Source organism: Gouania willdenowi, chromosome 7, assembly GCF_900634775.1.
Source record: "Gouania willdenowi chromosome 7, fGouWil2.1, whole genome shotgun sequence".
NCBI lineage: Eukaryota > Metazoa > Chordata > Actinopteri > Blenniiformes > Gobiesocidae > Gouania > Gouania willdenowi.
In genome coordinates this window covers 6,131,304-6,143,668 of record NC_041050.1, presented here as the reverse complement: position 1 = coordinate 6,143,668, position 12,365 = coordinate 6,131,304, and the positions used below count along the sequence as shown (strand labels likewise).

At 37.3% G+C, this 12,365-nt stretch overlaps 1 protein-coding gene across 1 annotated transcript in view; it reads right to left on the bottom strand.

Moving 5' to 3' along the window:
- Positions 1-12,365, bottom strand: part of plxnd1 (plexin D1) — a 172,160-nt gene that overhangs the window by 53,230 nt on the left and 106,565 nt on the right. The window contains exons 19-21 of the mRNA XM_028454162.1: positions 12,032-12,181; positions 2,461-2,575; positions 1,851-1,958 (exon numbers count right to left, since the gene is read on the bottom strand). Of these exons, the coding sequence (XP_028309963.1) occupies positions 1,851-1,958; positions 2,461-2,575; positions 12,032-12,181 (373 nt within the window). The remainder of the gene's footprint in view (positions 1-1,850; positions 1,959-2,460; positions 2,576-12,031; positions 12,182-12,365) is intronic.

Genomic DNA, 12,365 nt, shown 5'->3' with positions numbered 1-12,365 from the left:
AAAACTACTTCCTGATCAAGTTACAATGACAGTATCTACATTCTGTGTTCACGCAGAAGCAAGTACAAGCATATATATATATATATACATATATTCTGTATATATATATATAGACTCGTGGGATTTAAAGTGTATTTCATCACTCCACTTGGTTATTTATTGTTCTGGTTGCTAAATGCTACTCTAAACCCGTCAGTTCATGACTTCCATCTCAGATTGGAAACAGGAGGCTGAAACAGTAACCCCTCCCCACCCCCTCCTCTAGTCCTCCCTTAACCTGGAATATGTCAATTTCCCTCTTCTCACTTCTCTGTCTGTTGTGTTATGCCTCGGTTTGTGCACACTCATCCTGAACTCAGCCACAAATCTGTCTGTGTCCTACGAGTGAATAACCTCAGCACTCCTCCTCTCCTCTCCTTTTCCTCCCACGTTCCCACTCCTCTTTCGGCTCCCAGGCCTCCATCGCTCGCTCCTATCGCTTCCTCTCTCCGTTCTATCCGCCTCCCCCATCTCTACGCCATAAATCTGGATGCTCAGATGTGGAGTAGCCTTCACACAGCTTTACTCTAATGCCCTAGAAACACACACATGCACACACACACACACACATAGACAGGCCTTGTTTCTACAGAGAGAGTGGAATGGAGGCAATGTGGCCTCGCACACTGTGTCTGTATGTGTGACTGATCATTTGTCAGACACTGTGTTTTATGAGTCACGCTTACAAGGCTCAAATCTGTCAACTCCTGTAACTCCCTCCCTCCCTCCACCTCACACAAGCAAAAACACCTAAATAAACACAGATTTTACACAAACACACACAGAAAAATGTGTGGTCAATGTTTCTGTCTCACCACAAGCTTTTTTTACATGTCAGTCAACACAAAACCGTATTTGTGGTCTAAACTAGTGGTACTCAATTTTTTCGGCCCACAACTCCCAAAATAAAGGTTCCAGAGACCAGGGACCCCCACTGTACCTGAAGATGATTAAACACAGACATGAACATTGAAGAACAGTCATGTGGAGACAGAGTTATCTATAAGGGGGAATAAAGGGGAGATCCATCAAGTCAGCAAAATGATGGTCCATTGTTCTATGAATCTGTGATAACCACATTTATTTATTCATCTGAATAACATCCACTGTTATCCAGGATGTTTATTATTATTTGTGCCATAGTATATAGTCATCTTAAAGATGTAAATCCTTGTTTAAATCAGAAATAAAATTAGTTAAAAGTGGTCAAAAATGGCCGAAAAGGTGGTGACATGAGATTTGCAAGTTGCAAGTTGTGGGTAATGAAATTTAAAAATGTAGGGAAAATTAGTTTGAACTAGCAAATAATGGGAATTACAATTTGTGAATGTGGTAGAATTGACAATTGTGGGAATGTGAGTGTGAATGGGTGAATGAGCTGATATTGTGAAGTGCTTTGGGACGACCTCTGTGGTTTTTAAAGCGCTATATAAATTGAGTCCATTGACCATTCAGAATATGTGACTTTGGAAAAGTGGTGGAAAAGGGTTTATAAGTGCTGAAAATGTCTTGAAAGTGGAAAAATGCACAGAAAAGGCATTGAAAGTTACTGAAGAAGTGACAAAAATGGGAGTAATGTAGCAAAAATGCATTAAAAGGAGCAAAAATATGGCAAGAAAAATTGATGAAAGTAGGTTAAAATATGGCAAGTTTTGTGTTGTTGCAGAAAAAGGCTAAAAAACAAAACAAATTTGTGCTCAAATTGTTAAAAAAATTTTTTTTTGTTTCTTGAAGGCATCTGGCGATCCCCTTCCAGTGTCTCACAAACCCAAAATTGAGAAACCCTTGGTTTCAACGACTTTGATACGCACCTTTACGTATCTCCTCTCTGATCTGGGACTCCATCTCCTCCATTTGCAGCAGAGTTTTCTGCCAGTAGCGTTCTGCCCTGCGGCTCTTTGTGCAGTACACTACGAGAGCTGCGAGGACAAGAAACACGAGTGTAAATTTAAACAAGCATCAAAAACAACACCATCACAAAGCATGTACACAAACAAATCTGCAAAGTAAGAAATGTCTGAAAGCGTTTTCCAAGGCCTGATTCATTCACGCTTTTTACCAGACACATTTTTTGAATGAAAGGCTCACGACTGTAGCCAGAGGAAAACAATAGGCATCTGTACAGATCTAGAAACAGATTTGAAACAAGGACTGGTGTGAATTTCCACGCTAACACCAATTTTCACCCACACACCTGTCTCGCGGACACTACATTGTGCATTTCACACACCTGCTCTCACACACAGAGCAGGAGGCCAGGGGAACACTGAGGTCTTTGTGCAACCGACTCAAAAAGGATGAAACAAGTGCACGGGAAACTCTGACCCCTGAAATCCTTTTATCTGGTTCACATCTGGAGTATCTATCACTAAATGGGGCTCCCGTCAATCATGTGACGCTAAGCATGTGCACACAACCTACCCACGGTGCACAGCAGCAGCAGCACACAGCAAACCACGATCGATACCACAATGGCCAGCTCGCTGCTGCCGAACTGCACTTTGGCAATGGTGTGATAGAAATTCCCCACTTGTACCTAGAAAGGAAAAGAAAGAACAAAACAACATGTGAAACTCTGTTTCCTTTATGTCTGAGAAGTCCATTGTTGTCTAGGTTTTTTTTTTTTTTAAGCTAGTTTCTTTATAGAGAACGCTAGTGAGTGAAAAAAATGTTCATTATATTACAAAGCATCAAGCAACAATTTCATTATTACATTTTTCCACAGCTTATGATAGTAGTTTATTATGGGCCAGGTGTAGCCTAAGCTGCTATTCTTAGCCTGCATGTTCGTCTTCTTTTTTTCTTCTTCTTCAGAGGAACTCTAACTTCTCGGGCACAAATAATTCATCACGTTTTGTACAAAGGTCAAACTCAGACCCAGATTTCCTCAGCTGCAAAAACAGGCCAATCGTTGTAAAGGTTGCATTACAGCAAGTTTTAAAAATTCTAAAATTCACAACAAATCAACCATTTGTGCTACAGATTTGCAACTTTAGGCAAATTGTATCCCCACTACTGAAGAAAATTGTCTTCATTTAAACCCTGTGCAAATTATGAAGTCTGTCACTTTGTGTTCATCAAAAACTGTAAGACATATTAAACCTAGCTCTCCCTGCAACTTTTTAAAATTGTCACCAAAGTTGCTACAGCACATCTTCTGACTGTCCTACACAAACCATCCACAGATTTTTGATTTATCAAAAAATTAAGCCTACAGTGCATCAAACTGTTTGACTGTAAACGGTATTGTAAACATACCTCTATATAGATTTTCAATGTTCATTAAAAAGACACAATTTTGGAGTCATTGTAGTTGACGTTTGGAAAACATCCAAATATTATCTTGAAAACTGATTTTTACCGCATTTAGAATTTGGCTCTTATGCTAACAATTTGAGTCATTTTTTCACTTATACAGCCAATAAATCATTGTTAAAAAACTAATTTCAAACATCTCCATCTTGTCGAGATGCAATTTCGTGTATTTTCATATTTTTGGCCTAATCGATGAATTTCTGACAGCCGTTTGAACGCTAACAGCTGCTGTCGTGCACACAGGCTTAGTCAAATAGTGAAGTTACAGGTGAAATTTCCATTTGCCAATCTACTCAAGGACGTAGAGCACCTTTTTCTCATCTTCAAAATTGACAAATTTTGCCAACAATTTACACCTATTATTTTAGTTTTACATCCTTTATTCATAGGCATACTAGGAATAAAGACAGATACATTTAATTTACCTCATACGAGGCCTACGACTCAACATTGGGTGCTTATAGTGCAGGGGTCTGCAACCTGCGGCTCTGGAGCCTAATGTGGCTCTTTGACTCTTTTGCAATGACTCCCTAAAGCTTTAAAAGAAACTTTTGAAATAAACAGTTATTTTCTTTACAGAGGCTATTAATGATTAATGACAAATAAAATCAAAAATATAACAATATGTTAACCTAAAATAAATCATGTTGTGCAATGACTCAGCACCTCCTGCAACATCTACAGACCATCAACTGATCATGCATTATCAAATTCAAGTTACTTTTTGTAGCCTTTCAAATGCATTTACAAAAAATAAATAAATAAAAATCTTCTTTATATAACATTGAGTTCATGTAAACTGAGAAGCGCAAGAATTTGAAGATGCAAGACACTGTTAAATTTTTATTTTAGTTATATTTACATGATCAATATAAATCAAATCAAATAGAATCAAACATTGTTCTATATAATTTTAACTGCATAGAATTTAATACACTGCATTGTCTTCATTGAGAAGGTATTTTTTCGGCTCCTGGAGGACTTTAATCCAGGTGAGATGAGGTTAAATGGAGAGTAAAGGTTGCAGACCCCTGCCATAGTCTAATAGTATAGTCCGTCTATAGCCAGAAATGCATATGTGTAGTTGAGTTCCATGTGTGTAAACAGCTACTAAAAGTGTCCGTCACCTTAAAAATGTAAAAGAAAACCTCAAATAGACACTCTTATATTTATATTATAATAACAAAAACATGCATAGATTTTCATATGATCAGAGTGAATATTTGACAGATGCACAGTCTGCTTGGTAAAATAAAACTGAAGTCCACAAACATGTATATATAAATTCATAAAGGATTATATGCAGCTCCAGTGAGGCTTTAAACAATCATAAAAATAACTTCAATCTCTTTAAAATATCTTGTCACAATCTCAGACATCCAGGGAGTTTTTTAAATACACGCAGTACTCTTTGGAGCCGCTGATTACACGTCACACACGCGTGGTTCATAGCTGTTAGAAGCACAGGGAGGGAAACACTTTAGCCGCTCTGAACAGTAAAGACAGCTGCAACCACCCATATGAGATCAAATAAATGAATTGGCTCCTTAATCCCAGCAGCTGATTTAATTTTAGCAGCGTGGCACCATACTTTGAGCTTTTTGAAGTTGAAAATACCCTTTCTATTGGCCTTTCCATCAAAAATCCTTCGTATTTCTTGACTTTTAAAGTGAAACAAGTGTGAAATAAGGAGACAGGACAATAAGAGAGCAGGAAAAATCACAATTTTCTTTGCGGAGCTGTCAGAATATATAAATATATATATTAGAAGACTTGCCTGAGACCAGAATGACAGAATGAGTCAAGACCAAGACAATAAAAGTCGATTTGAAAAAATAAATGACAAGGTTTAACAGTTAAAGAACATTTTCTCTTTAGTTTTAGTTTCATTACATTTGATGTACAAAAACAAGAGGAAAAAAAGCTCAATTCTTTACAAATTTGTTCAACTAAAGTTTTGTAAATTGAATAAATGATCTATTTAAAAGTCACTGATAAGTTCATAATTATTTTTTCTAAATATCTGAAAACAAGATGTTTATTCGACTAGGGCCTAAAGCAGTGGTTCCCAACCTTTTTTGGGCCGTGACCCCATTTTGATACCACTAATTTCTGGCAACCTCAGATATATATATATATATATATATTTTCTTTTCTAGAATTGTTATAAATACATACAATTTGAAAGTTTACGTATAGAATACCACTGTGTGATATTGTGTGTGATGTGTTAATTTGAAAAAGAATAATAATCTAAAAATAATTAAAATTTATCAGTATTTATCTGGTTGAAAAGGTTGAAAAATACTGGGTTAACACTACATGTGTGTCAATCTATTCTTGACAAATATGCATGTTTTTACACCAAACTGAAGCTTTGGAAAATGTTATTAGAGGAAAATACTGCAGGGCAGTTCTTTATGCACCGATATTGAAAACAGAAAAAAAATGTAAAAAAAAAATTAATCTGGCACTTTTTCCATCTCTCAATCTGAATTACTTTTCTTATTTTGTATGGATGATGTTTGATGTGGAATACTACAGAAGAGGATTAGGGACAGTGGGGGAAAAAAAAACCACAAGGTTCAATATTTACTATTACTAATAATGTTAAACATTAAATATTAAAGTCAGAATTCTGACGTTAGTGTCAGAATTCTTACTTTTTTCTCAGAACATAATAGTAATAATTTAAAAAATGGAGAAATCCTGCAATTTCCTCAAATTATTCCACAAAATTTCCAAAAATTAAACCATACCAAGGAACCTTAAAGTGAAGTGCGTTAATTTGAATAATAATAAGAAGAATTGAAAGATAATTAAAAAAACAATTTTAATCAGTAATTACTAGACATTTCAGGTGACCCCATTTTAATTCCAGGTGGCCACACATGGGGTCACGACTCCAAGGTTTAAAAAAACTGGCCTAAGTAAGTGTTCAGAGGGATTTGTGACTAGAAATAAGACGGACTAATGTCTCATTTTTTGCACTGGAAGTCATTTCCATGGACGCGGAACAGTCAGTGAGCTCACGCTAAATGTTTTAAGTCAAATTACAACATTATTTAATAATCAGGAACAGTTCCAAGTTCCACCTTGAAAATGTGGTCCTGAGTACAACACCCCATATATGCTGTATTTACCCACACACTTTATGCTAAATAGCAGCAGCACAGAAATCTGCACACAGGCACATGAAGACTATTTTCTCCTATGGACACAGGTGCAGCCACGCAGAGGGAAAATTACTCAGAGTGGATTTTGACAAATGGTCTTTTCTCTGCAATGATCTGGAGGAGTCACGCAGTTCAGCCTAACCCAGATGTGACAAAAAAAAAACACAACTTTCACTTCTCCCTTTTGATTAGTCAGCAGGGTCTCTGTGGTCCCCGCTCACATTGCTCGCTTTCCTTCCCCAATCCCAACATTCTTCATAAAAGAGACTCAGATAAAAAGCCTCCAATCCTCAGACCTAATCCCTCTTACGTTGCTCTTACTCTGAGTGGGAAACCGGCTCACTGGGCACTCGTCCTTTGCTTTTCATTCCCTCTTTCTCTTTCTGCTCCAGGAATTTATTTATTTACCCTGAGAAGTAAGAGGAGACCACTTTGCAGTGCCTTCAAAAGCCCAACCTGGTGTAATGGAGGGGAAAACACCATTGTTCCATGTTCCTGTTTCACTTAGGGTACAAAAAACACCTCTTCCTCTCATCTACCTAAGCATTTTAGTCCTCAACACAGACATGTAAAAATAGATCCGCCACTGAACAGCCATAAGACATGCAGGCATTTATTCAAATAAGTCGACACGAAGGAAAATATACGAGCAGTCTGTATTTATGTCCACACAAATCACTTCCCCTGCTCATGCACAGGCAGCCCACCCATTTGTGTTTTGACATTTCATTTGACCTCTGACCTGCCTTTATGTCTTCACTAATTGCTTCTGTTTATTGGGAGACATCCTGACCCAGATGTGGTGGACGTACGCTCTCTTTGTACACGTATAGACAGCCATGGTTGGGATCTATTATAATTGAAATCACGTAATTGATAATTAATTACAATAATGACAGAATTGTAATTTGAAAAATCTGTTGCCGTTGTAATCATAATTGAATTGTAATTCAGTTCAGATAACTGACGGGGTGAATAGAGAATCCAAAATATATATCCACTAATTTAGATATTTTTGTCTTGGGTGTACAGATGAACTCTGTGTATCCAATGTATCCCTGGGGCTGCTACTATCTTATTATGGGTGTAACTTCCTGTTTGATAAAGGCAGAAATGCATAAATACAAAAAATACTCATGATACTCAACACTTAGTATGTTACAGTGATGTGCAGTCAGGGTAGGCAAGGTAGGTTGTGCCTACCCAAGGGTGAATTGATATTTTGATTATTTGTTTTAATTATAATATAATTATAAATTATTTATTTCTCCATTTCCATTTCCTATAATTTTGAAAGTGTCAGCATTTTGTCAGTTTCATCGACCAAATGACTAAACATCGCTATTTCCTGGTACGGCGGCACAATCATAACCGTGCGATGCTAAATGCAATACGTACGTTCACAGTGCATTAGTGAATTGATACAACGTGGCTACTGCTACGTTCTCTAGCTAGTGGGCGGGATAACACGACAGGCAGGATGACAGCGCTAGAGACGATAGAGAAACTTTCTTTTGAGGAAAAACGACAGCTTTTAAAAGATGGGAGACCAACACCTGAGCTACCAGACCTTCAGCAAAGGTAAGGTCAGAAAATTGTTGGTACTTTTCACAGTGAATGGTACAAAAGAAAGGATTGGCTTTGTGGATGCATCTCACTGTGGCTGTTCTGAGTTGTTGTTGTTGTCATTTTCTCCGTGTTTCTGTGTTTCCAACATAAACAATGGAATGTACTGCCTTGTCATGAGATATATCTTGTTGGGAGAGTATGGAGGCTATATTAAATAATTGTTTATGTTTCTTTCATGGTGTTTTACAATGTTTATTATGTTTGATTAACACTTGCCAACAGAAACACATGAATGTAATTGGAAAAATCTGTGGCTGTTGTAATCGAGTTCAGATAATTGACTTTGTAATTGAAATTGGCATTAAAATGAAAACATTTACATTTTAAATAAACGCAAAACTGGGGAATCATGTCACCATTCTATGGCTTACACAGACGTAGCTAACCATTAAAAAAACATAAAAAAATAATCTTATCTAGGGGTATACTGACAGAAAATAGGCTCACACTAAAAATAATATTACCCAAATTTTCATGGATTAGCAATAGTGTGGTTCACAATAGGATGGTATTAAAAAAAGTTTTCCAAATTTTGCCAGATCACATTTTACCTTGTTCCCATTGATATTTTGAACATCTGTACCAAAAATTGAGCCAATTTAATGTCTGTAAAAGGTAGTACACTTTTACGAAAAATTTTATTGCTCAAGGAAAGAATTTTCAAAAATATCAGAAACTTGAATGACATAAAGGTAAGTACGGTCATTACATGTGCAGCAATTGACTCCATTTTTGGAAACAGATACTTACCATGTTTATTGGAACAAGGCAAAAAGTAATCTGGCAAAATTTGGTGTAAATTAGTTTGTGAACCACCCTGACAAGGTAACCAAGAGATGAAAAACAAATTAGATAATAGGTGATATTTTTGAGTGAATTTTACAGCTGGTTTAATACATGGGTCAAAACCGACCCGTTATCATAAGAGATGCTAACAGAAAGCTTAAAGTAATTGAACTTTAGTGATTCAGAATGTAATTGTAACTGACTTTTAGGGAGAAATTGTTTTTTTGTGTTTTTTTTCCATTGCAATTGTCACTGTAACTGTAAGTGAGTTGTAATTGAACATGGATAATTGAAGAGGTAATTATAATTGACCCCAACCCTGCAGACAGCATTAAAAAACCAAGAGCGAGGAAGAGCCTTTCTTTCCATTTCTGTGCCAAAGTGAGTAAATGATTCCTAAAGTACGGCTCAGCTGAGACCAACATGTGTTTCGGAGCTATTTTGGTAAAGCACTCACAAGTTTGGCTTGTATTTAAATATAGATGAATACTCTCCCTCTTAATAAAGCCACATAAAAACAGAGCAGAACAGACAGCAACAGATGGAGGAGAGAGATTGGAGTGCCTGGCTTTATCAGGACTGCATGCAGCTCAGGCATGTTTCAATTAAGACCTTTAATTGTGATGGAGGGTACGGGGAGGCCAAACAACAACACCAGCGAGTAGATAACGCATCAGTGACACAACAGTCAGATATATGTGACTCTGAGTGAAGGTGTTTATTATCAGATAAACGATTGTTGAAGAAATGAAGAGTGATTTTGGGAAACACTAGCTGGGTTTCCATTACAGATTTTCACAAAATAAACAATATTTCTAAATGTTGACAAAGTATAATTGTGCTTTGAATGTGTTTCCATTGAAGGTTCTTTTTGGCAGTAGCCTCGTAACTCCCGTGGAATCTCATCTTGTGAGACTTCGCTGCAGGAAGACGAAAGCTCAGAACCATCTAAAAATCTGTATTCCTTTGTTGTTTCACATCTAATGTGGCAGTAATAATTTTAAGTATAACGCTTAGAAATGTCTCGTCTCCCCCTATGCTTTACACGTATCGCGCCTTGTTTTCTAGGAGAAAAGTGGTCATGTGACCAGGTACCTCACATCATGTGACCATGTACGTCACGTTCTGTGACGCATATTTGGGGAAAAAGTGTTTCCATAGCACTTTGTGACACATTTCAATATTGAAACATCTGAAATTCCTCCCCATGAAAGCGTAAAATCTTTTTAGCAATATTTGAGTGTTTTTTTTCGAAATCCAATTGTTTCCATTACCAGTTTTTATTGCAGTATATAGATTTTGTGTATTTCCAAGGGTAATGGAAATCCAGCTCCTGTTGCCTTTTTTTCTTTCTTGCGGTGTCATGGCTAGTGATGGGCAGTAACGCGTTAGAAGTAATGCTTTACTGTAATCTGATTACTTTTCTCAATTAACGAGTAAAGTAAGGGATTATAACCGAAGAAAAGATATTTAGGTTACAGTTATTTTCCCGCATGTAAGCTGTGTTATTAAATTAAACCGTCTCGCTACTGTTTGTTGGGCGCCACGCGTTTTGTAGCGCATTATGACCCAGTCGGCCACCGTAGTCTATGACGTAAGTGGCGCGACATCATTGGTTAATAACACACACAAAAACAGAGTGCAAGAAAAAAGCACGTCAATGCAGCTTGTAATTCTTGGAAGTACCAACATTACTTTGAGTTTGACTCCGTAAAAGACGACAAAAACATCAGCGTCTGCTGTGCACTCCACTGCGTGGGAAGAAAACTTGTCTACAACATTTATAAATACAACATTTAAGGTCCAGTATTATGCTATTTTTCACCCATCTCCAATTGTTCTAAGAACCTCAACAACACAGTATTTGTGGTTTATTTTCCCAAACTTGCCTGTTTTCTGGAGTTTTAGGGCTCCTAAAAACAGGCTGTTTTTTGGGTCTTCATGTATATGCATAAGTAGGCATATCGAAATTCAATTGAATTGAAAGCCTTTATTGTCATTCTATACGGAACAATGAGATTTAAAAAGCAGCGCCATAAAAGTGCGCATAACAATATAAAAGACTACACAATAAATACAATAAATGCATTAGTACATTAGTATCACAGCAGCAACAATAAATTAATAACAGTCTTCCTTCTCCTCTGCACCTCACAGAACTAGTCCATTTAAGACGATAGTCCACTGTTTTGTCCAACTGTTACATCGCATTGGGTAACAAACATGTCAGATCATCCCATAAAGGTGATAAAAGGTGGCATAACGGTCACTAAAAATGGAACTGATTGTGAGCGCTCTTCGGTTCATCTATATACTGGACTATCTATATATTGAATGAAAATACATAATAATATAAACCTGCCTTCACAGTGTTTGTTTTACATGTGAGTTTGACAAGAAGGAGCTCACATTCTTATGTAGGGTAGGAGGAGTCATACTTTTCAGGAGGAGGAGTTTCCACGTTGTGATGTCACAACGCGAGAAAAATCTAACTCACTCGTCCGGAGCTGACTTTTTTACAAAATGTGGAATAGCAAGGGAGGGAGGAAACAGAACTTTTTCAACTTTGGCCCTCTGAATGAGGACCCAAATTAAAAATTATTTTTTCATTTAATTAAATTTTTCTATGTGGAACATGTCAAAAGAATAGAAGGCTGAAAGGTCTACTGATTAAAATTGTGCATCACATTTTTGAAAAGTTACTAAATTATATTAAGTAAAGTAATTAAAGTACCCACTTACTTAAAACAAGTGATTTGTTAAGTAACTGAATTATTTCCTTGAACTAATGATCAGTGATCACAACTAATTACTATTGGTCATGACACAGAATGACAGCCCAGCACCATGACTTCACGCTCACAGGCTGCACATGGAAGAAGGCGTGCTCGTCGCACTCAAAGTGCATCGACACTTGTGCAAATCAAATCTGTTTTAGTGAACGCCACAGATGGTGGAGATTTCTGACTAAACGTCTGGATGGAAAACGCTTTGACAGATGGGTGATGGCTCCACATTATCGCTGCCCTTTCAACACCAGTCTGGGATATTTGCTTGTGTTCCATTTGAATGTTTTGGATACTCACAGTGACAGGCAGCTCCCTTTCATTGGAGCTGGGCAGCCCGTTAATGGTGCAGTGAAACAGCTGGTCATTATGGAAGCTGATGTTACAGGGATATGAGCCAATCATCACAGAGTACTCCTCCGGCACCAGCTCCAGATCACTTGGCACTTTCTGAAACAGAAAAGAGGGGGACAAAAAAACCCAAAAAACGTTATCAGTCGGCTCACAGGTAACATTCATAAAAAGTTGGAAACCCGTGCACAGGCATGTTTGTATGGACAAAGAAGCAGCTGTGGACTACCCGTCATGTGGCTGTCACTCATGGAGAGCTGCAGAAACCTCATCCAGTCTGGGC